General features: G+C 43.9%; 5 protein-coding genes across 7 annotated transcripts; 3 read left to right on the forward strand and 2 right to left on the reverse strand.

Moving 5' to 3' along the window:
• Positions 1-335: 335 nt before the first annotated feature.
• LOC114768404 (zinc finger protein 184-like) lies at positions 336-2,706 on the forward strand. Its single transcript, XM_028960666.1, has 2 exons — positions 336-449; positions 978-2,706. The coding sequence occupies exons 1-2, from the start codon at positions 437-439 to the stop codon at positions 1,589-1,591; spliced, it is 627 nt and encodes a 208-aa protein (XP_028816499.1). The 5' UTR covers positions 336-436; the 3' UTR covers positions 1,592-2,706.
• A 158-nt stretch (positions 2,707-2,864) lies between these two features.
• slc43a3b (solute carrier family 43 member 3b) lies at positions 2,865-7,622 on the reverse strand. 2 transcript variants are annotated; one of them, XM_028960312.1, is made up of 13 exons: positions 7,603-7,622; positions 7,279-7,489; positions 7,008-7,137; positions 6,237-6,283; positions 5,917-5,993; positions 5,522-5,614; positions 5,286-5,425; positions 5,066-5,190; positions 4,818-4,961; positions 4,483-4,590; positions 3,940-4,126; positions 3,654-3,777; positions 2,865-3,570 (listed from the first exon to the last, which is right to left on the reverse strand). In XM_028960312.1, exons 2-13 carry the CDS (start codon positions 7,460-7,462, stop codon positions 3,445-3,447), a joined length of 1,485 nt encoding a protein of 494 aa, XP_028816145.1. In that variant the 5' UTR covers positions 7,463-7,489; positions 7,603-7,622; the 3' UTR covers positions 2,865-3,444. The 2 variants fall into 2 exon arrangements, with proteins under 2 accessions (XP_028816145.1, XP_028816144.1); XM_028960311.1 differs by lacking the exon at positions 7,603-7,622 and having other exon boundaries at positions 2,866-3,570; positions 7,279-7,596.
• Positions 7,623-11,408: 3,786 nt separating this feature from the next.
• smtnl1 (smoothelin-like 1) lies at positions 11,409-14,737 on the forward strand. 2 transcript variants are annotated; one of them, XM_028960556.1, is made up of 5 exons: positions 11,409-12,065; positions 12,397-12,969; positions 13,745-13,859; positions 13,945-14,096; positions 14,263-14,737. In XM_028960556.1, the coding sequence occupies exons 1-5, from the start codon at positions 11,746-11,748 to the stop codon at positions 14,519-14,521; spliced, it is 1,419 nt and encodes a 472-aa protein (XP_028816389.1). In that variant the 5' UTR covers positions 11,409-11,745; the 3' UTR covers positions 14,522-14,737. The 2 variants fall into 2 exon arrangements, with proteins under 2 accessions (XP_028816389.1, XP_028816390.1); XM_028960557.1 differs by having other exon boundaries at positions 11,422-12,065; positions 12,392-12,969.
• A 1,002-nt stretch (positions 14,738-15,739) lies between these two features.
• Positions 15,740-21,387, forward strand: LOC114768547 (uncharacterized). Its single transcript, XM_028960902.1, has 6 exons — positions 15,740-16,743; positions 16,920-17,063; positions 17,151-17,204; positions 17,291-17,378; positions 18,074-19,224; positions 20,036-21,387. The coding sequence occupies exons 4-6, from the start codon at positions 17,291-17,293 to the stop codon at positions 21,284-21,286; spliced, it is 2,490 nt and encodes an 829-aa protein (XP_028816735.1). The 5' UTR covers positions 15,740-16,743; positions 16,920-17,063; positions 17,151-17,204; the 3' UTR covers positions 21,287-21,387.
• Positions 21,388-23,092: 1,705 nt separating this feature from the next.
• On the reverse strand, positions 23,093-25,609 carry cryba1l1 (crystallin, beta A1, like 1). The gene is made up of 6 exons (XM_028959843.1): positions 25,461-25,609; positions 24,778-24,860; positions 24,575-24,693; positions 24,320-24,461; positions 24,083-24,225; positions 23,093-23,542 (listed from the first exon to the last, which is right to left on the reverse strand). The coding sequence occupies exons 2-6, from the start codon at positions 24,850-24,852 to the stop codon at positions 23,395-23,397; spliced, it is 627 nt and encodes a 208-aa protein (XP_028815676.1). The 5' UTR covers positions 24,853-24,860; positions 25,461-25,609; the 3' UTR covers positions 23,093-23,394.
• Between the last annotated feature and the right edge of the window lie 7 nt (positions 25,610-25,616).

The following is a 25,616-nucleotide window of genomic DNA, read 5'->3' on the forward strand; positions in this document are numbered from 1 at the left end:
ACACAAATGAAGACATCAAAGAACCTAACTCCTTGAAGACAGACTTGGGCAGGAAAATAGGAATCATTTGGAATAAATATTGTTCTGTGTTTTTACGCTGAGATTGAGGTATGTTGTATCATAAATGCATTGTATTAGTTGTGCAAGTATGATTTTTAACTGGGGTTTGGTAGACGTGGTGACATAACAACAAACATACAGTCTTAAAAAAAAAATCCCGTCTCTGACCTGAGACTGCTGCACATTCATCAGCGGAACGTCGACCCCCGTCGTCCTCCCTTCCTGCAGGGGGCGCCGAAGCGTCTCCAACACGGGGAGGCGTAAACACAAGCCGACACAGCGCCGCCGAGGAAGTCGTCTGTGTTGATCTTTTTTTTTTTCCTCTCCGGAGGCGATTTATCGAGCTGTGATTGATCCGTTTATTCTCTATACGTCGATGGAGGGCTTGTGTAAGTCGTGGAGATGGTTTTAGACCGATGTGTAGAATGATCAGAATTATAACCTGCGGTTAAGCCCGTTTTCCGCAAGAGGGATGCTCCTAAAAACACATTATTTACAGCATTTATCAGACGCCCTTATCCAGAGCGACTTACAATCAGTAGTTACAGGGACAGTCCCCCACTGGAGCAATTTAGGATTAACTTGCTCAGGGACACAATGGTAGTAAGTGGGATTTGAACCTGGGTCTTCTGGTTAATATGCGAGTGTGTTAACCACTAGGCTACTACCAGCCCAACATTATAGCATTTGTCACGGATGTTGAAACGACACCATATACAAGTATTTACTATATAATTCTTATTGTATTCCCCTCATTGAGCCACCCAGTCCCGGAATATTGTTCATGCATTTACCAGTTGAGAATAGATTTTACAAATGGCTGTTAAGATATGTAAGGGGGCAGTGTGAGTGAGTGCTCTAATGCAGCCTCATTAGTTGAAGACATGCTCTAAATCTCAATATTTTATTACCTCCAGCACCTCCCAGTAACGAATGTGCGCCGTACAGCTCAGATTCTGACCAGGACTCTCACGGGGCCACAACCGCCACCACCCGACAGCAAAGAACCTCCCAGAGGATTCTGGCCCGCAACCCAGACAACGGGTCATCAGCAGACTGTGATGAGTCCGGTTCCGACGGTGTGGAGTGGCTGCTGCCAGAAGAGCGAGCCGACGCCACTGAGGGGGTTCCAGACGGCGGCTCAAACATGGAACCCAGTACAGAGGTGGCAGACTTTGATCCACCATCTAAAGCCAAGACTCAGATGAAAGCGAAGAAAGATCAACTGATGTGCGATGAGTGTGGCATGCTTTTGAGATGTCTGGCCGCGCTGCTGCGGCACAAGCGCACCCACACTGGGGAAAAGCCATATGGGTGCGACGAGTGCGGCAAATTATTCACCACCAGCACCACCCTGCGCATTCACCAGATGAGCCACAATGGCACAAAGGACTTCATGTGTAGCGAATGCGGGAAGATGTTCACTCACCAGTCTTACCTCAGTCGTCATCTCCTGTGCCACACGGATGAGAAGCCGCACACCTGCAAGGAGTGCGGGAAGGGCTTCTTCCGGAAGTACCACTTGAACTGACACTTGATCGTGCACACGGAGGAGAAACCATACAAGTGTGACCATTGCGACCAGGCCTTTATAGAAAAGCGTTATTTGATTACCCACAAAATGAACATCCATAATGAAATGCTGGAGGAGAAAAAGCTGCACTCCTGCCCCGTCTGCGCCAAAACCTTTCTTTCGGCTAGCTACATGTCAACACACATGCGCAGCCACACCAGAGAGAAGCCCTTCACGTGTTTGCATTGTGGACAGTCCTTTGGCCAGAGCAGTGGCCTTAATTCTCACATGAAGATACACACGGGGGTGAAGCCCTGGAGCTGTTCCTTCTGCTCCAAGAAGTTCACACGTAGAGCGTATATGAACTTACACGTACGCAAATTCCACATGCAGATAACTGCCTAGAACAGTCGCTGTTCCAAAATTCCCATATTCTACCAATAATGGTTTTCTTTATCGCATCAGCTTTGTACGGCACTATTTTCTAACTGGCTGTATCTCACTAGTGTGAGCTAAATAGATAAAACAAGAAAGAAACACCTGCGGCAGACTGGCGTCCCACCGGGCAAGTCCCCGCCCTGCACCCAGTGTTCCAAGATGTCCGTCTGAAACCACGACCCAATACCAGTGCCAACTACGTTGCAGTACACACAATACACTGATTTTCTTCTATGGTGGCATGTCTGTGATACGTTTGTCCCCCGGAGGGTGCTGTAGACATCTCTGTGTGCCGACTGGACGCAACAAATTCCTCATATATGCTGTGTGGAATACAATTCACTTATTTTTGTTGTGTTTTACACTTTTTTTTTTACCGGGATTATGAATGCCTCTGCTTTTAGTGTGAGTGTATCATCCTACTTTAAATATGTTTTTACAATCATTGATTTTGTGTGCAAAAATTGCTCTGTGTTTTCCTCTCCTCATAATCTGGGGCTCAATTAGCCAAAACAATTGCTGTGCTGTGATCATTGCCAGTTGATACAAGGACCAGAGCCATCACAACCGGGTAGGAAAGCTATGCAAAGATAAAAGAGCCCTTTAATCGGGAATGGAGGGACTGAAAGCAAGTTCCTGGATTTGAGGACCTTAGACTATGTCACGCATGCATGGATAGTGCAGGCAAAGAACAGGAGGACGTTGGTACCATTAAAAAGGATGTGACAGGTGTGTCCATCTGAAATGGCCACCCATCCGTTTCAGGAGGCGTCCTCATCACAGCAGTGTCTGCCTGGTGCTTTTATTGTGTGGAAAAATTCACACTTCTTTTTATGCACCTTTTTATTAGGTCTTCATTTCTAAGAGTTCACATATACAAGGACAGACAATTTTCTACATGAAATAACACTAAATTGGTTTACAGTCAACGTATGTGCATATGCATTGCTGCAAATGACAAAACAAATATTGGTCAAAACATGTAAACAGTCTGTTACATATATAATCCTCACATGTTATAATAAAAAAACGTATAATAACTACAGTATAATGCGCAGTACGAAATGATATAATGAAGTTTAAAAGAACAAGTTTAAACCTTCCTTCTTACTGCAGCCCTGTTGACAGGACATTGGAACAGCTGACCACCAGGAGGTCAGAGCCTCTGGTGACGTTGACAGGTGTGACGCTGCACTCTAAAACCAGCACAGCATGCGTCTAAACAGCTGAGACTGGATTGGTGCAAGAACCAATCTCAGCGTTTGGTGGTTGCCAGTGGCAGCCGAATGGCATGTCAGGAGTAGCGTTGAAGAACCAATAAACTTAAAATGCTGCGAAGATGTGAGAGAGCTTCCACAAACAACCTTAGGGCAGCATTTCATGGCAACAAATCCTATAAATGAACAGTAACCATTGTTTCCTTTGTGATTGGTCTAGTTATATGAGATAGCTGAGGTCCTGGAATCACTTTTTTGGCTTGCCTGGCGACGGCAGTGGAGGTAAACATTCAAGGGGTGGATGAAGGCCAGAGAACTCAACACAGTCAGAGCAATGTTGACCTAGACACACATACAGGGTCAGCAGAAGGGAAAAGAGCAGCAAGTCCCCTATTTCTGTCATGTGAAATTGCAGCCGTACTCACATAAAGGGGGTCTCCCCCGAGATGTCCCTTGACAAGGTCAAAGCACGGATACTGCAGGAGAGACACAACTGCAGACAGAGCCATGACCAGGCCATATATCTTTCCAAAGTGGGCTGCGGGGAACCTACAGAAAGACAAGTAGCAGTCATATTTACATTCAGTGTGTGTTTGCATTGCAGGAAACTTGCTGTTCCATTAACCCAGTCCATTTAATTAACACCATTTTGCAGCCAGAATGTAGAACAAATGACTGTGCAAATATGCGTGTGATATAAAAACAACTCACGCAATGTTAATAAAGGCAGCATTTCCACCGTACAAAAAGGACCTGTTTAGGACCTGCAGGACAAAGGTGAGATATTGCAGGGGCAAAAAAGGTGTAGCGGCACACACTGAGAAGAACACACACTGCAACACCGTCACCACCAGGGACAACACTGCTGCTTGTAGGTCTGCCTCTTGTTCACTAATGCCTATGCACACACACACACACACACACACACACACACACACACACACGTGCACAGATTATTATCATGGTACCACTGAGATAGATCATGTACATCATGTATGTGATTCCCTTTTTTCTGTTATTCCATATCTCCCTTCTTCCTGACCCGTCTACCCCCATATGTAATGTTGTGAATAGGTTGATGGCCAGTTTTTCACTGGTACTTGTGACTAGTGACATGGTGTATTGCAACCGCAATAAAGAGTTCTCATCATCATCATCATATTTGATGTATCAATACATTTACAGTATGAAAAGTCCTCATTTTAAATAAAATTTAAGTCACATTTTCCTATATACAAGAAGACTAAGCATCACCTGGCTGAGTGGGTCGCTTCTTATGCCTGTCCATGATGAGTCCATTCCAGGGTGCACAAAGAACGCCACACAGCTGAGTGAAGGCAAACGCATTGGTGAACCTGCTTACTGTGGGAGAGAACACACACACAGAGCTAATCACTGTAAACATCACAGGAAGAAGCAATCTATTTTGTTACTATCTAGGTACCAAAAGTGGAGGAAAATTGTGGATGAATAGCAATGATTAAATTTGAGATTATCGGGTCTGAGGTTCGGAAGTGACAGCCTTTTTAATAGGCCGCCTAAACATCATTGTGTGATGAGGTGGGAGTTCAGGGGTTATGTGCACATACCAAGCGTGGGATCTCCCTCAGTGAGCCGGATCAGCATGGGGTTCAATGTGCCGATGAAAAGGTAGTGCCTCAGCTGTATCACTGAAATCCAGAGCAAATGAAACAGGAAGAACCTGGAGAGAACACAGCTCCAGAAGGATTTCTCTGTAACATATGAAGTAAGAAAGAGCAGGTTCATCAAGACCTCGGTGAATGGATTTAATCATGATAATAACATGCCATATTAACCACAAAATAGACAAGCAAACCTGGCAGGATTTGAGCCAAAGGTGCCTTGTTTTTTAGAGATGTTTCCTCTGAAAGAGCTGGATCTTGGATGGGGTTCTGATTGCTGGATTTGTGCCTTAAACTGCCACTGTCACCACACTTCATTCTGTTAAGATGCGTATGAAAAATCTGCTCTGAGGCATGTACAGAAACGCTACGTCAGCACAATTCCGTAGCGGTAGAAAGGAGTTGTGTGGATACCCATAGGTGTAGCCTTCAGGAACAGGGTAGGGGATGTGTGATCGGGGCATGAGCAGGGCAGTGCGGAGCAGGTGGATCACGCTACACGCGGAGAGGAAGAGGAAGGATGCACGCATAGAGATTCCGCCCTCATATAGCAACTGAGGATATGAAATGGTTCATCACCATTTTTTATAATTTATCAATCAACAGTAAGTTTCCATTATAACACTGGTAAATGCATGAACATTTCTTACCTTGATGATAAGGAAAATAGCTGCGGAAGAATCAAAGGCACCATTGTACAGAGTGATCACTGTGGAACGGCGGAAACCAAACAAATTTCCCACCTATGCAGACAGCATGGATCAGAAAATAGAAAATAAAATGGGTTAGAAAGGAAAAAGCACTAATAATTTTGTTATACCCATGGTACCATAAACTAGAAAAAAGAATGTGAAGACAGCCTTTTTCAAAAATGTCATGTATACAGTCTGGAAACTTTTTATTTAGAGTGCAGCTTTCATCGATCATATATCATTTCCTAAACGAATAACAAATATTCCCCTTCTGTCAATGGTTTGACTGGATCCAGCTGTCAAAGTTTAAACTGTTCAAAGTTCTGATCTATTAGGCCAGTTCAGTACCATACCTGCATGTTAGTGACCAGGAAGAGAATCCCCCCCACAGCTATTAAGGAAAGAGCAGGAAAGATCCAGACAGACTGAACTGAGAGAGAGAGAGCGAGAGAGAGAGAGAGAGAGAGAGAGAGTATTTTAACAGTAGTTCTACTGTTAGACCCTTCAAATATAACCTATAGCCTCTATACCACAGAATACACAATACACAACTACCAGTGTAATAAATTAAGTGAAAATAAGTGGAAATATTTCCAAGGAATGTAACTGCTGAGGAACTAAACTCTAGACAGGGATCTGAGAACATCAGATAAAGTACAGTACAAACAATTACCAGCGCTTGAGAAGGCTATCAGCAGGGTCCCAGCGGTGTAAAGTGATCTAAAGAAAAGAAACAACCGATTAGGCGAGGTCCAGAGAACGTACTAAAGATTGTGGGGTGGTGGAAACCCCTTTACCACTTCACCATTTACACACCAGCCTTTTCATTTCCTGTGGCGTGCAGTCAAAATATCCCAGATAATGCTGTAGATTTTTGTTTCTCATCCATTTACATTCCTTAGGGGGGGTGGGGTGGATAAATTAGCTCAAAATCCGGACCCTTTCTCACACCATTACATTGGCAGTTCCACATACATCTGCTTCTTGGAAAACGGAGGATCTCTTACTGGGCCAGAACATGGATTCCAGTATCACTGCGTGTTTCTTGTCCAAAACCCTGTTCTGCTTAATCAGATTTATTGGGAAGAAAGGTGGGATCTGACACAATAATGTTAGACATCTGGGGTGAACTTGGCAGGAGGATTTTGACATATGGACAAGTCAGAGAATGTTTAAACCATGCATGTGTAGCAAGCGGGTCAGCTCTAGTATCAAGAGAAGACCTTTGGAAGACCCTGAACAGACCTGCCTGAGTCCCTTTCTGAGAAATAATCTTTCAGGAACATATGAGAAAGGTGGAGAAAGACGGAGACAAACCACAGAGAGGAAAAATAACATATTTCTCGTCTCCATGTAAAGGATTTGAAGCGTATTTCTATCTTATGTGTCTATAACACATTTCTCGATGGTGGGAAAGACTAGTGGGATGTATGCAGATACTCACATTCCGAGAAGCCTGGTCACTGCTGTGCCAAATCGGTCAAATAGAAAGCCGTTGGGCAACGTGAGGAAATTGTTCATGAAAGATGCAATGGTGAAGATGAGGGAGAACTGCTTGTCCTGTGAACTGCAGTCTAACAAACCCCAGGCAGGCATCGTGTAGCCACATGCAAATACAGTAAAGGAAATGCAAATGTTAGAGAAACCTGTGCAGCCTAACACAGAGTAACCCCACATACAGCATGAACAGAGTGGCAACAAAAAAAAAAAAAGACCTGTCGTGTACGTCCCATTGACGGTGGTGTTGACACACAGTTGTTGGAAGTAGCCATCACTCTTGAGCACAAACACCAGGGATGGCCAGCCAAACACGGCGCCGGCGAAGCAGATACACTCCACCAGACCCGTGAGAAACGTCAACCACGAGCGCAGGCGTAACCCAAAACTACGGCCCGGCATCGTGTCCTTTTCTCATCTGCTGGACGCCTGAAAAAGAGACAGACAAATCAACACACCTCAAAAACAGAACGGAGAAAAAGTGACATGAAGGTCCGTATCAGAACTTCTCCAGCCAACAGAGGAGTATTCACTCAAGCCACCTTCTATCACAGCTCCTCCCCTACTCACATGCCTCCTCCTTCCCTACTCCCTTTATATAGTCATATACGGTCCATTCAAACACCACCCTCAAAAACAACAAAGCTGAAGATGAGGTCAGTGCCAAAGAGTACCAACGGCCCTGCTACCCCTCAGAGATATCAGTAATTCAAATATTGATTTTTTTTTTTTTTGCTAAATTGCATAATTACGCAATAAGTTAGACAGGAGCCCAAGCCAAGGTTTGCCACTGATCTCAAGCTGAAAAAAATGTGGGTTCACTCTTATCCCAGCATTTCTGTTCATCCTGCAATAACATTATTACGGCTACGCGCAGGATGCGAGATATTCTAGGAAGAACAGCAATGAGGATCAGCACAGGGATCAATGGTGCCATGTGCTTTATCCTAGGCCTGCCAAAACGTTGGTAGGTAATAAATAAAAAAATATACATACAAGCATCCCTTGAGGCATTTTGCCTTAAACAGCATTGTGGTTAAACAATTCGGAATATTCGAAATACTAATCAAATACGAGTCAAAAGGCTACCTAGCTGTCAGTCATTTTTTTCTACTTGAGGATCTGGGAAATCACATTGAATACACACGGCCCTCTTTCACTTCCTCCTTATCAAGGTTTTCCTCTCGTAGTCAGGAGGTCTGCTGTGCCACAGGGCTAAAAAAAAAGTCTTTCACAATGTCACTTTCATGCAAACAATCACAAGACACTCAGAAACATACTTCCCCACATCACACATGCACATACATGCAGAAAGTATGTGAATCATTCACATACCCACAAAGTTTAGCAGTAATCAGTGGCTAGTCGTCAGACAACATGGAAGATAGAGAACCACAAACCATCTTCCTGAATGCATCTGTCCATTAAATACTTGTTGAAATCTTGTGGCCCATAATTGAATGAGTTCAGAATCTCAATCAGAAGTTTTTTTGCCTACGTTCGCAAAAAGATTTCCACATTCAAAATTTATCTTTACACATCACGCAATAATCCAACAGCGCAAAAAAGAGAAGTGTTCCATACATATGTCATCTGGCACTATGTATAAATATAACATGAGACACTTTCAAATGAACTCCTGTAACATCTCCATGCTGTGCTTTGTATGTACCCAAAACCAGAAAGGAACTCAAACTGAGCTTTCAGAAATACATTAATAACCTACCAAGGGCAAGTTTCTGAAAACCATGCATAGTTCATATAGAATGTAATTAACCACTTGTTGCTTTCAACTACCTATTGTTTTAGCCAGATGTATTTCCGGATTTCTATATAATTCTACAAAACAAAAAAGGCAGTACAGGGTCTACAAGGCATACATGCAGGTAGGAATAATCATGAACCATAAGAAATAAAGGAAGGAACGATAATTGGGTCTTAGTAGCCTAGTGGCTAACACCCTCGCCTATGAAACAGAAGACCCAGGTTCAAATCACCACTTACTACCATTGTGTCCCTGAGCAAGACACTTAACCCTAAATTGCTCCAGGGGGGACTGTCCCGGTAACTACTGATTGTAAGTCGCTCTGGATAAGGGCGTCTGATAAATGCTGTAAATGTAAATGTAATTAAAGTGATATCTGGTGTGAATGCAGGTTCCACTGTTGTTAAGGTGCTTTAAAAACCAATGCACAATGAAAACCGGGGATCCTATTTTCTCGAATGAAAACAAACATAACAGTACCCAACCCTATAGATGTCAACATATGGACATAGTTCCCCACAAGCTGTGCCATTTTTCCCACCTAATATGATGCCAACATCAGCGACCCCTGCTGCTTCGAATGTCTCTCCCGTCCACTGTTAGCGCCACGCGGCTATTCTCGGCCCAGTGTGAAAGAACGAGACGAAAGTTGGCACACCCCAACCTGACATGGCCGTTTCCTGCACAGCATCCACCTCCGACCTGATGGTTTTTACAGCTCAGAGTAGCACCAGAGTAGGGTGAATAACGACTGTGCTACCAAAGATATTACTCCATCTGGAATGCTAACTCCCACGCATTGTTACATGTAAGCTGCTAAGCATATTTGCATAAAGAGAAATAAGTTTATTCACTTTTTCAGGCCGCCCCCCCCAACAGAACCTCACATTTATGCTATTGAAAAACTAGCAGTCAGTGCTAGTTAATACTAAACAAGCACAGTTAGCCATCGAGCTAATTATTCATAGATGCCTGGTCATTAGCCCAGGCTATCAAGACTGGCTAATAATTGAAACTCATCTGCTTTACCAGTGGACATTAAAACAGGACTGATTTAGCTCCTGTGTTATATATTTACACTTCTCTAGTTCACTTACGAATGAAACTGTGAGTTTTGTAAAGTGATCCAAAGCACAATGTAAATCCAAAAAGACTCAAGTTGTGAACTGAAATTCAGTTCACAGAATATCTGAAAAAATTACCATGCAGTTTTTTTGTTTTCATTTGGCTTCCAGTTAACAGTTTAATGTAATCTGATCATTTTTGCCATGCTATTATGCCAATACATAAGAAGTTAAAAAAAAAACACTATTGCCAATTACTTTCAAATGTCGTAGCATTCAAAATTGGTATTGCTAAGTAGCTAGTTTTAGTTTATCATCAAACAATAGAAGTATTACAACTTTAAACACAAATGAGCAGCAATGACTGCCTTTTAAACTTTAAATACTGTGGGTCAGGGACACTTTATTTAGTCGTCAACAACCTTCATCAAAGTTTCAAATTTAAATGTTACATTTTAGTAAGAAAATATAAATCACAAATGCTTGCCTGGACAAAATGGATGACACGATTCTCTATAATGTGAAAATCATAATATGATTATTATGCTCAGCATACCAATGGTGGTACACTAACACATTGTTGTTGAGTCTGGTGACCTCGTGTGCCTTCTTCGCAAACTTTGCTCTCTATGATTTTACTCTTTTTGCTCTTCCCCTCCCCTTCTCCGACAAATGTACTGAACAAATATTTGCAATATAAACAGCCCTTTTCCTACAACAAGCATGTTTGACTGCCAGTACAGTGAGTGCATCAGTTTAGAAACAAGCCTGTGCATTTACTTTGACTGAGACCAATGTTCTTCCATGAAACCTGTGCGAGATTTAAATAAGACTTTCGCCCACATGGGTGAACAGATATTCTTGTCCCATGAAAAGTGACCTCTTCAACCACTTAGTTGAGAACATAGTGCCATTATGTTCAAACAAATTTACCATTGGTTGAGCTGCAGTGCCCTTGACAGCCTATAAAGAGACTGTGGGACAGCGATTAAACTCCAGAAGAAAGCAAGTGCCCAAGATGGTGGCATTTGAAGACATGCTGACATTTCAGTAAAGAGTGAAGCACAGAGGAGAGGCTGGGGGACCAGATAATGGCAGGGGGAGAAGAAAGATAGCAGTTTATTTTTAAAGCCATCTGTTTTGTGTTGAGGGAGAAGATGCACCGATCCAAGGACGGGGGGACGGAGTACAGGAGGTGGAAGGAGAAACACAGAGGTGAGTGAGGAACTGAGTAAAAAAGTCACTTGCGTCTGTGTTCAAAAAATACATATCAGGGATTAAGGCAGGGTCTCACATAGACTACATCTCACATAGACTACATAGATATACCTTTGTACATAATCAAGTATTATTAATATACCTATAACTACCTTTATGTAACAAGATTTTTTTTAAACCTAAATTTAATCAAACTATATATTTAACCAAATGTAAGTCATGTTAGCGGTTGCATATTCGTATGGCGTTTAATCTACACAGACACATACACACTCAAAAGATTTAAATCAGTTGCCTATATAGTGTCTGAATATAATGTGCTATGATTAGCCTGTGCTCCATGCGGTTTCTTCAAGTAGCCCATGCTACTGGCAGTGACCTACAGTGTTGGGTGACCTACAGTGATCTACTGATGTGTAAGGGAAGTGAAATCCAGTGAATCTTCAGTTGGCGTGATTTCATGGCTGTGTGTGTGGTGCAACAGCCTTCTGTAGGTGTAAGGAATGCAAAAGGCCAAAAGAGAGTTGAAAAGCAATTGAAATTATGCTGCAATAGTGAATCTGTAGTTGTGGTTGCTGTGATGGGTGTGTGTGTGTTTGTGGTGGTGGGGGGTGTAAGATAGTGTCATTTGGTTTCCAATGGTAGCAGCTGTTGAGGGGTTTGATAGAGCCAGTGCTACTCTGGCTATTTCTGGATCCTGTGTTCTTTTAAAGGTCAGGGGGAAAGAGACGGAGAAACATAGAGAAACAGAGACAGTGACCGAGACAACCACTACACGCACAAGGTCAGAAAGTGGGGAGAAAAAGCTGGAAGAAGCTGTTCAGGTCAGGCTTGGTAGACCTTTCTATTCCTGTGGAGGAGTCTGGGCGTACATTTCACTTGCACAGAGAATTGAGAAGAAATGGATGATCCTGCAAGCATCGCAACAGAAAAGCAGAAAGATGAGAACAAAAATCTGGTGAGTGTGATGAAAACGAATTCAGTCTGTGACCTCCCAGGGCTGGAACTTGCCTTGGAAAGGGAGTACAAGAAGTGCATTTGTAGTTAGAGCAAAATCTCCACTAAATGCACTTAACTATTGCCCTAATGTATCCTAGAAAAAAACACTGCATATATCATAACAGGCACATAACAGGCTTAAATAACTGAATCTATGCATGCACAGGGTTGTACAAGGTCCTTAAAGCATGTCTAAATCACGTCTTATTTGTAACAGACCATATGTCATGAGTGTTTTTTACATTTATATACTTTGATATTGTTATTGGTCCTTTTTTTTTTAAGGAAAGGTGTGGGCCGGAGAGCGAAAATATGGAACTGAGGAATGAGGAGAATGGAGAGGAAGGACCTCAAGTAATGTCTGATGGGGACGGGGGAGGGTCCACCAAACCTGTCGTCCATGCTGAAAACATTAAAACAGAGAGAGGTGAAGAGAAGGTGGGCGACAAAGACAGTGATGCAGTGAAGGAAGAAGAAGAACCCGAGGGAGAGAAGGAAAAAGAACCAGGGAGCAGTCCACCCACTGAAACAGAGGCGAAAGAGATTACAGACAAAAGCACGGATGGAAGTAAGAATGGAGAGGAAAACACAGAAATGGAGAACCGAAATGAGATTAAAGAAGAAAAAGAAGTAAAGAGTGAACCAGAGGAACATAGGAAACAAGAGGAAAATGAGAACAAGACGTCCACAGGATGTAATGAGAAAAAAGAGAGGGAGGAAGGAGGAATGGACAAACAGACCAGCGTGACCGAAAGAAGAAAAGCACCCCCATCGGCCACGCCCGCAGCATCAGCGGGCCGTTCTCGGCAGTTTGGACGTCCCTCTGCACGGAGAGACGCCATGGCGAAGTTCCAGCAGGGCCAGTGAGTCACCTTCGTCCTCCCTCTAATCTTCCTCCTGAAACCAACTCAGGTTCTCGTGGTGGTACTTCTTTTTCATCCAATCATGGAAGGCACAATTCTTTTCAGCCTTTTCAGATTGATGCCCATAGCAAAACAACAATTGGAACAGATATCGCGGTGTTCAAAAACCGTGCTGTTCCAGGTCTGTGTTACCTAAAGATCAGGTAGTTTGCTCAGTGGCTTATAAAAAACACTGCTACTCGCCAGGCAACTCTCTGGTCAGCTAAGGGCTTTTTAAATGCAGTCTAGAACCAGTCATAATGTTAGATGGCCAACCTCTTTTCGCGTTGAATTAAAACAGTTGTTTAAAATTTTCATATTTGGCACCAACCATTGGTATTCTGAAAGAAAGACAAAACCCCATATATTTTTGTCAAGGTGGCAATTGACAAACAGACAAGTGCGTTCAGGAAAGAGAGGAAGAAGATGAGGAGAGGGAGACTGCTTATCTTGGGTTTAGTTAAAAGACACCACCCACTTCAGAGGCCAAACATGAAATGCACCTATCCTGTTGTTTCGCTGCTAGATGAGGTGCTTGATGACTGAGATTCTGAAGGTACACAGATACTCCCTAAAATGGAATTAGAGGGCTAAATTTACAGCATTTATCAGACGCCCTTATCCAGAGCCTATTATCCTATTCCTATTGCTATTATCCTATAATCCTATTATTGCCTAACAAATCTGTTACATTGAACAAGAATTTAGTGCATTGACATTATAATATTTTTTGCAGACCCCCAGTTCAGAGAAACTTCAAGGTTCAAAGGGTCTCAGTGGGTGTGTCCAACGGATCATCAATCAAACAGAAAGTGCTTCAGTGGTGCCGCAACAAGACACGCAACTACGAGGTGAGGCAGCTGGCTAGGGGCTGAAAAAAAGCCGGGATACGAAGACAGGCCGACCTGCGTCCTGACTGCTGCTTCGTGTCCGTAGGGCATTGACATTGAGAACTTCTCCTCATCCTGGTCTGATGGTCTGGCGTTCTGTGCTCTCATTCACCGCTTCTTTCCGTCTGCTTTTGACTTCTCATCCCTGAAAGCCAGCGAGAGAGAGAAGAACTTCGCCCTGGCCTTCACCACCGCCGAGTAAGTGCATGCGTGTACATGTGTTGATGCATTTAAGGGAGTCTTTGTTAGTAATATTTGAGCAACACATCCATCGTAATTCCATATATTTTATTAACTGTAGCAATAATCCTGAAGCATAGAAGGGCATTGAGAAGGATCTTGGTCCCATTTGACCCTTTCTCAGGTCCCTGGCAGACTGCTGCCCCCTGCTGGAAGTATCTGACATGCTGCTGATGGGGGACCGACCAGACCCACTGTGCGTGTTCACTTACGTGCAGTCACTCTGCCAGCATCTGTCCAAGATCGAGAAAGAGAGGAAGGAGAAGGAAGACAAAGAAGAGACCAAAGAAGCTAGTGCTGAAACTGATCATAAGGGTGAGGAAGAGGAAGAGAAGGGAGTGGCAGAGAGTGAAGATAACTCGGTGGTAGAAAATGAGACTTAACGCGCAGGTAAAAGACGAAAGTGAAAGAAAGGAGTGATGAGACAGTCTTATCTTTATCTAGTTTGATCACAAATCACCAAAAGCTGCTGTAGTTTTTTTTTTTAACGTTATATATTTATAATGTGTGGTGTGAAAGTTTGTTTCACAGCTGCCTGTGTTTTTGAGATTCACAATATAATTAAAAGAACAAATAATGAATTAAAGTCATTTTTAATACATCAGGTTTCTTTTGTTATTAGCACACATACAACACACATGCATACAACATTTATAATCATTCTGGACATTAATGAACTCCCACAAACTCTAATATAAGACTAATGTCATGTAAAAACACTGAAATTAGAATAACATGCATTGGCTATTTTGTACCCCCCACCCAAAAAGTGTACAATACACCGATTGTAGGGTGGTAGTAGCCTAGTGGGTAACACACTCGTCTATGAACCAGAAGACCCAGGTTCAAATCCCACTTACTACCATTCTGTCCCTGAGCAAGACACTTAACCCTAAGTTGATCCAGGGGGGGACTGTCCCTGTAAGTCGCTCTGGATAAGGGCGTCTGGTAAATGCTGTAAATGTAAATGTATGCATGCACTTTCATTAATAAGCTTTTGATTTATATGTGGTAAGAAAGCATCAGGTTGCTTGTAAGATGTCCCATAATGCAGTCTGATTGAATATTAAATTAAGCACAGGGAGGGTTTAAACGGCATAATAAAAGTGATTTAAGTAAAGTAAAGTAAAGTAAAGTATTTACTGACTTAGGGTTAAGTGTCTTGCTCAGGGACACAATGGTAGTAAGTGGGATTTGAACCTGGGTCTTCCGGTTCATAGGCGAGTGTGTTACCCACTAGGCTACTACCACCCATTTTAACACAAGACTAATTTTCAGAAATAAATCTTCCACTTCCACTATGGCCTCAGGACACTGATTGTGTTCTTGAGCAGGAACGCGTTCATGCTGCACCAGTCTGGATTGAACAAACATCTGTTCGTCCAGTTCCTGCCATTGCTTGCATACCTCTCTGCATTTCAGGCAGTGTCTTTGCCACTCTCTAGTTCTTTATTTTTCCCAGTGTCATGTCACTTGGTGCTAAATATACTTAGGGGACATCACAAGTCTTCATGCACTCCTTTGCTCGCACGTTCTCTCTCTCTCTCTCTCTCTCTCCCTCTCTCTCTCTGTGCCCCCTCCCCTTGTCAGTGTCAGATTTCCCTGACTTCAGTTCAGTGGTTGAGAAGGACGGCTTTTCGTTCGCATTTGCACCACGTGAGATTCCCGAAGCGTGGTCTGCAGCTCGGTGTTGGGCTTTTCAGCTTTTCTCCTTTCTATGGTTGTCCACTGGGCTTTCGAGATCACTGGTGAAATCATGGTCTTTGGAGGGGACACCTCGGCCTTCTTGTTGTGACTTTTGGGATAAAGAAAGCGTCAGAGTGACTTTGGCAATTCCACTGTTCTCGTAACGTCCGTGTCCTTATGGATTCTCTCAACCCATCTCCTTCTGACCTGGACGAAGAGCGGTATATATCCAACTCTACTCCAACTCTAGACGGGACGTCCAGGAAGACAACGCACGGCGGAGAACGTGGAGGCCTTGGGTACTGGCTGACGCTGGGATGGCATCACTTTCGGCCCTTCCTGCCATTCCTGCTCGTTTCCTGCCTGGTTGTGGCCCTCATCTACGTGCTGCAGGTGATCGTGTATGGCGGCCCCTTCGCCGACCCGCTCTTCTTCAGAAAGTTCGAGCAGCGCTGGCCACCGCCCGTCCCCGGACCGCGCCCAGACGATGGCCGGCCAACGACGGGACCCGACGACCGACTCTGATGACAGAAATGACCCAGACAAACATGACAGCAGCTAAAAATCCCAAAATGTGTTCACTGGGTGCTACAATGGTGTAGTGATGTCCTGTTCAGAAGTGAACATTTATACTATCATTTTAATATAAAATTGCACGCACCTGCATTCTCCCCAGATGTGTGACGGTAAATAAAACGATGCGTTTTTAATAGCACAGTTTTCTTCCATTTGTGACGCGCGTAATTTGGCCAGTTGCGTGAAGACCCACGCAAGCTGTGCGGACGCCGGCGGTTTCGGTCGAGGATTTCCACGCGGTGGGGAGGTAACACTTCTTCTTTTCGGCCGGGTTTTCAACGCCGTGACCGCCGACACGCGGGCGGGACTGTCGCCATTGAGCAGCGTCCCGCGTCGCCGTCAGGTGCGTGAAAGTGTCTTAAAGACAACGAAATGACATTCTATTCATGTTTTGTCGATCGCGTACGTTAGTAATGTACTTTTAGGGCCTGTCCGCGTTGTGCGTAAAGTTAGCCAGGAAAGGTATGGCGACGTAGATATAAAAATGTGTTTTTTTTTTTACAAACTACAACGGAGAAGGTGGCGCGCTGTCCCACTTCGGAGTGACACCTTAACAACGACAATCTAATCATGCCGGATGCATTTGGTGCCAGCGATGGCGGTGGATCCTCGTAAGGTCCCCGGACCCGGACGTCGCTGAAAACCCGTGGATCGTCCGCTCATGTAACTGTTGCATGTGAAGCAACCCCCGCATATACAGCAGCATGTCGTGTATCAGGGGATGTGTAACCCGATTTTGTGTTTTAACAGTTGCATTACAACCCCGGCTGTCTTAGTGGAGGGGGCCCGCCGGACACCCGCAAAGTAAGGACAGAATTGTGTGATCGGCGTAGTCGGCAGATCGGTTTTTAACAGAGTTTAAGTATGTTGCATGTCTGTCGCTGTCTCAGATGGGGCGCTTTGCGTTGTTCCTGCTGAAGGAGCTTCAGAGACAGCAGCTGTCGGCTCAGTTCTGCGACACGATTTTACAGGCCCAGGGTGAGGTGCCCACGTACACACATCTACAATACAGGCCAGAAGTGTGGACACACCTTCTCATTCAATGTGTTTTCTTGATCTTCAAGACCATTTACGTTGGTAGATTCTCACTGAAGGCATCAAAACTATGAATGAACACATGTGATGTTCTGTACTTAACAAAAAGTGGAGACCTGGCCTCCACAGTCACCGGACCTGAACCCAATCCAGATGGTTTGGGGTGAGCTGGACCAACAAGTGATAAACACCTCTGGGAACTCCTTCAAGACTGTTGGAAAAGCATTTCAGGTGACGACCTCTTGAAGCTCATCGAGAGAAAGAGTGTGCAAAGCAGTAATCAGAGCACAGAAGAAACTAGAATATAAAACATGTTTTCAATTATTTCACCTCTTTTTGTTAAGTACACAACTCCACATGTATTCATTCATAGTTTTGATGCCTTCAGTGTACCAATGTAAATGGTCATGAAAACACATTGAATGAGAAGGTGTGTCCAGACTTTTGGCCTGTGCTGTATATATCATCTATACTGGATGTGGATTCTGCATACGTTTGTCCAACACCCTTATCCAGAGCTTACAATCAGTAGCTACAGGGACAGTCCCCCTGGTTAAGTGTGCCAGTGTGTCACCCTCTGGGCTGCTACCATCCAGGTACACGTACATGCACATGTTGAATTTTGAATCCCTCTTCAGGTGTCTCCGTCCCGGTGCACAGCTGTGTGCTGTCTGCCTTCAGCCCGCGGCTCTCCGGAACCCTGTCGGCTCTCCCGGCCGTCCCAGCAGGGCACTGCCGGCTGATCCAGCTGGAGGCTGTTAAGGCCGCCACCCTGCTCCGACTGGTGGGCCTGCTCTACTCCGGCGTTCTGGAAGGAGATAAAGAAGAGCTGCTGCTCGCCGCAGGCCGACTGGGCATTAAACCGTGGCTGGAGGGAAAAGAGAGGAGGCCGGAGGATGAGGGGGCCGAGGAAGATGGTTGGCACCACGGAGGAGGAAAGCGATGTATTGAGCGAGTAGTTTATAGGGAGGTGGCAGCACAAACCGAAGGGCTGCAGTGGATCAGAGAGAGCAGCATGCAGACCTTTGCAGAACAGCACACGGGCGAGGGAGAGCATCCGGTCCACCATGACATCACTTCCTCCCAACTCCCTCAGCGTGTGACGGAGGAATGGCCGTCTGACTGGACGCGTGTTTGTCCCACTGTTCCATATGGTACGGATGGAACGAGGCCATGGGAGACACAGTGCTGTTTGCCCAACAGAGCCAGCGTTCCAGGGTCTCCGCCTAATGATGTCACCGTGCCTGGGGTGATGACGTCCACTCTTGATGATGCGGCATTGAATGCATTGATATATGGAACAGGGATGGTCCAGAATGTACAGCACCCATCTGTACCCAACTTCAGTGCTCCTACACAGCCCCTCTTGTCACCCTCGAACACCCTTCCTAGAGACGGTGAGGACATAAGAAGAAGCATGGACGAAGACGAGTATGGAGAGCTGTTGGAGAGTTTTGAAGGTGACATACCAGAATTCATCAACTACTTTCTTGGGGGCCCACAAAGTGAAAGGTCACGGCCAAGAAGTAGAGGTCAGCGAGGGAGAGGAATGCCCAGCGCCGAGAGAGGAGCTAGAGTAAGAACGAGCAGGGGAGCAAGGCAAGGTCCGAGCACATCAAGCAGAGTAGGAGGACGAAGAAGAGGAAGAGGTGGCGTGGCTCTGAGAGAGGGCAGGCCTGTTAGACTGGGATGGACCGGTTGTGGAGGGGGGCGCGTCGGCAGCCAGATTTGCTTGCGGCCCAAAATGGCCTGCGTGAGACAGAGACGGTGTCGGGCACAAGGGGGTCAGGTAACCGCGTTTCTCGTATCTGTGTTTTGTATCTCAGTAAAGGACGTAGATGATCGTGAATTTGAAGAATGAGGTGCTGCTGTTCACCTGCTGGGTTTTGTGTTGCCATTTTCACGCCATGCCATGTTGCCCACTAGATGGCGCTGTGGGCTTGTTTTGAGTTGTGCAGTAATCAGGGAGGCCTAAGTTCATAGTCATTTTACACTGTAAAAAAAGGTTAGGAATGGTTCCCTCAAGTTTACATCCATTCCTAACTTTTTTTGTTCAATCTTCAATTTTGCACATTGATGTTAATGTGTTTCTACACTTTTTTTATGTAGCTTGGTTTCCACACATACAGAAACAGTTGCTCATTACATGGGCTACAGTATGGGGTAGAGTTTTCCACATTTCCAACCAAAAATATGTTTTGGGAGAACAAGAACTAATAACCCAGCCAGTTCTTTTTTGGGTTATTATTTCTCTCAGAGGACAAACTTTGATGATTAATGTAAAATGGGAGGAGCCCACATCAATGAACCCAATTTTGTCAGATGCTTGTGTCAGATGTGATAGTGGCCTAGTGGGTAACTTACTCACATATGATCCAGTGTGTGTCCCTGAGCAAAACACTTAACCCTGAGTGTCTCTGTATGTACTGAATGTAAGTCACTCACAAATGCTATAAATGTAAAGTGTAAAAATGTAGACGATTGTGCCACGTCCAGTACCAAACCAAATGACATTCTGATACTCATTGGTCCATCAGTTCATATAAAGCCACCTGTGTCTTCCTGCAATGTGTAACTTACATTTTCCTTTTCTTTATTAGGGTGGAACCCCAGGCACCTGCAGGCCAAGAGGCTGCCCAAGGTTACGTCCCATCCCCGTACCCCAAGGTGCACTTCAGGAACTCCCCGAACCATCTGACGTCTCCCTCGGCCAGATTCACGGTGACATTTTAGATTTTGTCCTGCAGTCTTTTGAAGAGCAGAGCGCAGGTCCGTCGCACAACAATGCCAGCAGTGCCAACACTGATCTTCAGACATGCACTATTACCTCACATGACAGTATACATAGATCTTCACAAGCATTCCCGAATCAGCAGAACCTTCAGGATGGATTGATTCCAGAGTCCTGTATGCCTGGAAATGAAGTGCAAAATAAGGACCACACCACAGAGAACTCACCAAACCCCAAAAGAAAGGGGAAACCACAATTGACGTTAAAAAAGGATGACTTTCAGGTGAGGATGATGACCAGAAGCCAGGGAAAACAATGTCTGAAAAGCCAGCAAAATGAGAAGGACTCACAGATTGAACAATCTGTGAGAAAGGAAGTGACCAGACAGAGACCAGGAAGACCAGTTAAGGGGTTTAAGTCAAGAAGAGACACTGGTAAGTATGGTAATCTGAGAGCTGAGGTTCCTCAAGAAAGTCCGAGTGTCCCCCATAAGAGGAAGCAGCAGAGCGATTTTAAGAAGGGAACAGGACATGGTGTCAGGAGCACAAGGAAGAGGATGAGGAAGGACTTACACGATCAGCAAAGTAAAGTGATCAATTCAGTTGACAGAGAGACAGCAACTTCTGCATTTAAGAAGATTAGGCAATTGCTAGAAGGTAGACGAAAGCAAAGGAAATCTATGGAAGAAGGAAGAGCTGAAGTTCTGGAGAAAGAAATCACTGGAGAAGCGACAACAGGAGAACTTTACAGGCCAGGGGTAGAAGAACTGCCACCCAAAACACATCTTCCATCTGAGAATGCTTTGGAAACTTACTACACCATGCTGTTCAGCACAACAGAACCTCTGCTCAGTTCAACCAAGACGTGTTCTGATCCAGACCAACCATCCAGAAGCTCAGAAATTGCCTCTGAAAAAGAGTCTTCCTCAATGGAAATAGCCATTGCAGTTGCTCGGAACCCTGAATCAAAGGTCAAAAAAGAGTCTCCAGGAAGCACTGATGATGATGTGGACGTGATAGGCTTCTCTAGTCCTGTGCCAGAGCCAGTGTGTATGTTTCCAGTTGTCATTGAGGTGGATTCATGCTCAGAGGAGGACAGTGACATTGATGTGATTGATTAAATGACTGGTTAACTGGTCCGTTCATAGACAATGGTTGTTGTTCATGTTGCATCATGAAGCAGAATTTTTCATTTAAATTTATGAATGTAACAAGGTGGAGTTCAGACATTTTTACATTTTTGTTGGTGTTCTCCTGAGTATTATACTTGTTTACTTCTTTTTCCAGATGTTTTACTTGATTCCTGTTCAGTACCTTTTGCCTTTTACATTAAAGAGTTGTAGGAAGGGTTATTTCCTTATTCCGTGCTAGTTAATTAATAACCCACTAGACTGAATTATGGTAGATGTGGCAGATATGGTAGATATAATGTAGATATTATGTAGAAAACATACATAATACCAGTTGTTAAATATATCTCACCCTACCTGGCAGTAGAACAATTGTGTTTCAGCAAAATTAGAGAAGTAATGAGAACACATCTATTGAGATGCCCAAAATATACACCCATTAAAATGTACATTTATACATTAATAACATATGAATGTATTATATAAATGTAAATCTTTTAAAAAACCAATTAAATAAAAAAATAAATTTGGCCAATGACAAGTTCTGTCCTCTATTGCAGAGACACAGTATTACAGTGCATCCAGAAAGTATTTACAGTGCATCCATATTTTGTTATGTTACAGCCTTGAACAAAATGGACTCAATGAATTTTCCTCTTCAGAATTCTACACACAACACCCCATAATTACAATGTGAAAAACAGGTTGAGGTTTTGGCAAATGTATTAAAAATATAAAACTGAGAAATCACATGAACATAAGTATTCACGGCCTTTGCCAAGAACCTCAAAATTGAGCTCAGGTGCATCCTGTTCTCCCCGATCGTCCTTGAGATGTTTCTGCAGATTAATGGGAGTCCACCTATGGAAAAACAGTTGATTGAACGTGACCAGACCGAGACCATCCCTACAGTGAAGCATGGTGGTGGCAGCATTATGCTGTGGGGATGTTTTTCAGCTGCAGGAACTGGGATACAGGATGGAGGAAAAAGCAAACAGCCAAGACATCAAAGGAGGGGCTTTAAGATAAGTCTGTGAATGTCCTTGAGTGGCCCAACCAGAGCCCAGACTTGAATCTGATTCTGGAGAGATCCTCAAAGGACACTTTCCAACCAACCTGATGGAATTGAGGTGCTCCAAACAGGAATGGACTAAGGATAGGTGTGCCAAGATTGTGGCATCATATTCATATAAAGACTGGAGGCTGTAATTGCTGCCAAATGGGCATCGACCAAAGTATTGAGGCATTTTTTTTTTTATATATTTATAAGTAAACTTTTTTCATGTTGTCATTATGGGGTGTTGTGTGCAGAAGGGAAAAGGGAAAAAATATTTAATTCGTTTTTTGAATAAGGCTGTAACATTAAAAAAATAACAAAAGAAGTGATGATCTGTGAATACTTTCTGGATGCACTGTAGCTGCATTTTTATGACTGCACAAAAAGTATGTTTATGGTACTCACGATTATGTTACAACATGCAAATATATATAAGGTACATGATGATATTGAGCAATATGTTTTTATACATATAATTACAGGATATAAAAACCTAAAAGGCGATTACAAAACCTGCGCATGTAAAATGATACGTAAACATAAAACCTGCCTGTCTGAGTAGTAAATTATTCATTTTCTGCCTTGTGGCCGCGTGAAGTAGCACAAGCAGTAAACAGTTCTTTTGTAGTTCCTCTATAGAGCGTGCGTGGATCGTTTTCAGCTGCTTGTTATGAAAGATAATGGCTGTAATTCATAGTCCAAAAAACGTTAGGTAGAAACAAACAATAATAGCACAGAGCTGATGTACTGAAATGCATGTGAGTTTATTTGTTTATTGCTGCTCATTTTTCTTCAGTTCGAACAGAACCAAGCTGGTCCAGCGAATGGCGGGGGTTTCAACAAAGCTGTCCATTCTCTTGCCCGACTGCGGCCTGTTTCGCAGCTTGTCAGTTGTGCGTAGAGGAAGGTGGTCAGTTCCAGAATGGTGTGTGTGAGTGAGGTGGGGAAGCGAGTTATTAAATGAACGAGTGTGTTTTGCGCGTGTTTAGGTTGCGGCGTGTGTGCTTCGGCCCTGGGCGGCTGCTGGTGGGAGGGGCTGTCCTCAGTGCTGGATTCGGCGGATAGACTGGATCTGGGGTGTCTGGCTGTGGCTGCCCCAGTTCTTCCAGTGCTGGTAATCCCCACTGTGTCTCTCACACTCCATAATGTACTGCCTGCCTCTGTAGCCGGGGAACTCGTAACACACAAACCTGAGGCAGAGAAGCAGGTCCTCGAGTTTGAAACCATTTTACCGCATCGGTTTTATATATTCCTACAGATTTGCTTATGATTTTATATATTCCTACAGATTTGCTTAGGGTGGTAGTAGCCTAGTGGGTAACACACTCGCCTATGAACCAGAAGACCCGGGTTCGAATCCCACTTACTACCATTGTGTCCCTGAGCAAGACACTTAACCCTAAGTTGCTCCAGGGAGACTGTCCCTGTAACTACTGATTGTAAGTCGCTCTGGATAAGGGCGTCTAATAAATGCTGTAAATGTAAATGTAAATGTATGTGAGAAGCACTGGATTGTGTTTATTCTGTGGGTTGACTTTAAGGACGGCTACTCTGTGAATTAAGCTTTTCACCAATTTGCATTATGCATCTATACAGTTATATAAATATGAATATATTAAGATATTCTCAAAATGGTGTGTTCTTGCACTAGCACCCTAGACCCAAAAATTCTAAAAAACGGTGTTGGGTGTCATACCTTATAATACGTTATAAGCCTGAGTGTAACTTACGCGCCACACTGCACATGCATGGATCCGACCTCAGGGCCACACCAGCCCATGGCCTGCAGAGAGGGGTAGTCATCACATAGGTCCACACTGCGACCCAGGAAGTTCTCCTTCTCAAAGATCATCATACGACTGCACTGGTGAGACTGTAACACACATGTAATTATATATATATATTTAACAGTATTAATTAAGCTTGGTCACACTCACAGACAAATGTGTGTTTCACACACCACTTACAGCACAGTAGATGGGTCTGAAGGACATGAATCTCTCAACGTGGTAGGAGACGTTTCCGCTGTAGGCATCCCAATGAGGGTACTCTCCCCTCTCCAGAACAAACTGCTGTCCCTCAAAGTCATGGTGCTCATAGCCGACCCAGCTGCATATATATACACATGGACAATTTAGTAAGGGCATAGATAAAAAAAACACACAAATACACAACCTACCAAAACAGAAGCACAAACGCGTGCAAAACACCATCTTACTCACGCTCCACTCTCCACACGGATGGAACGGATGTTATCAAAGCCACAGTCATGGATGTTGCAGCACTCATCAGTAAACTCCTGACACTTTCCCTGGAAGTGCTCCTGCTCAAACACCGTCATCTGGAGAAATCACAAAATTTCATTTGCTTGTTTGTCTCTGAGTCACCAGACTGGCTCATAATGAATACCCCACACGCCAGTTACCTTAAAAAAAGGAGCCATACCCATGCCAGAATGGGTCATGGGCTGCATCATGGTGGAACGAGTAGATCTGTACATCTTCACACCTGAGACAGAGATGGGCAAAATCTCAAATCCTCAATTTATACATTTATACATGGAATATGCATCCTAATATACATACGCTATAAACACTACATTTTCTTTTTGATCTACAAATTATCCATCAAGCAATTTAGAAAGCAGGTATATGCCAACTTATGATAGTGTTTTGTTTTTGTAAAAATGATTAGTTTTCCATCATATACTAAAAGTTGTATTACAAAAAGAATCCAATAAAAGAATAATTCTGATATCCTGTCAACTCCTCGGTCAATGGGCACGCTGCACCATCATTCAAATACCTTTGACTTGTGGCTTTTTTAAATATATGTCAGTTGTTAGTGTAAAATTTGTGTGATTGTGTAGTGAATTCATGATTTGTAGGTGGTTTGGATGCTGATAAAGAGTGCCCGTTGAATTCAATGTACTAAAAAAAATTAAAATGCCACTGACTTAATGTACTAGAAAAATAAACGCTGAAATAAGGCCAAGTGTTGAAAGTATTCCTACATTTGGTGGAACGTGACTGAAATTGATAGTTTTGTTCTCCTTGTGCCGGGTTTTGGCGCTTCACCCAGACGGTTAAATTGAATTTGGCCCCTTACCGTTTTATGCCGTCACAGACTTGCGCAGGACTCGAGAGTGGCACGCGCCCGACCACCGCTTTTTCGCGGGTTAGGTTTGGAGGGTACCTGGCGCCGTCGTTTTATACCGACTGACCCCGCACACGCGGCCCATCGCCCCATCACGAGCTATCCACG

Source organism: Denticeps clupeoides, chromosome 18 (assembly GCF_900700375.1).
Source record: "Denticeps clupeoides chromosome 18, fDenClu1.1, whole genome shotgun sequence".
NCBI classification, from domain to species: domain Eukaryota; kingdom Metazoa; phylum Chordata; class Actinopteri; order Clupeiformes; family Denticipitidae; genus Denticeps; species Denticeps clupeoides.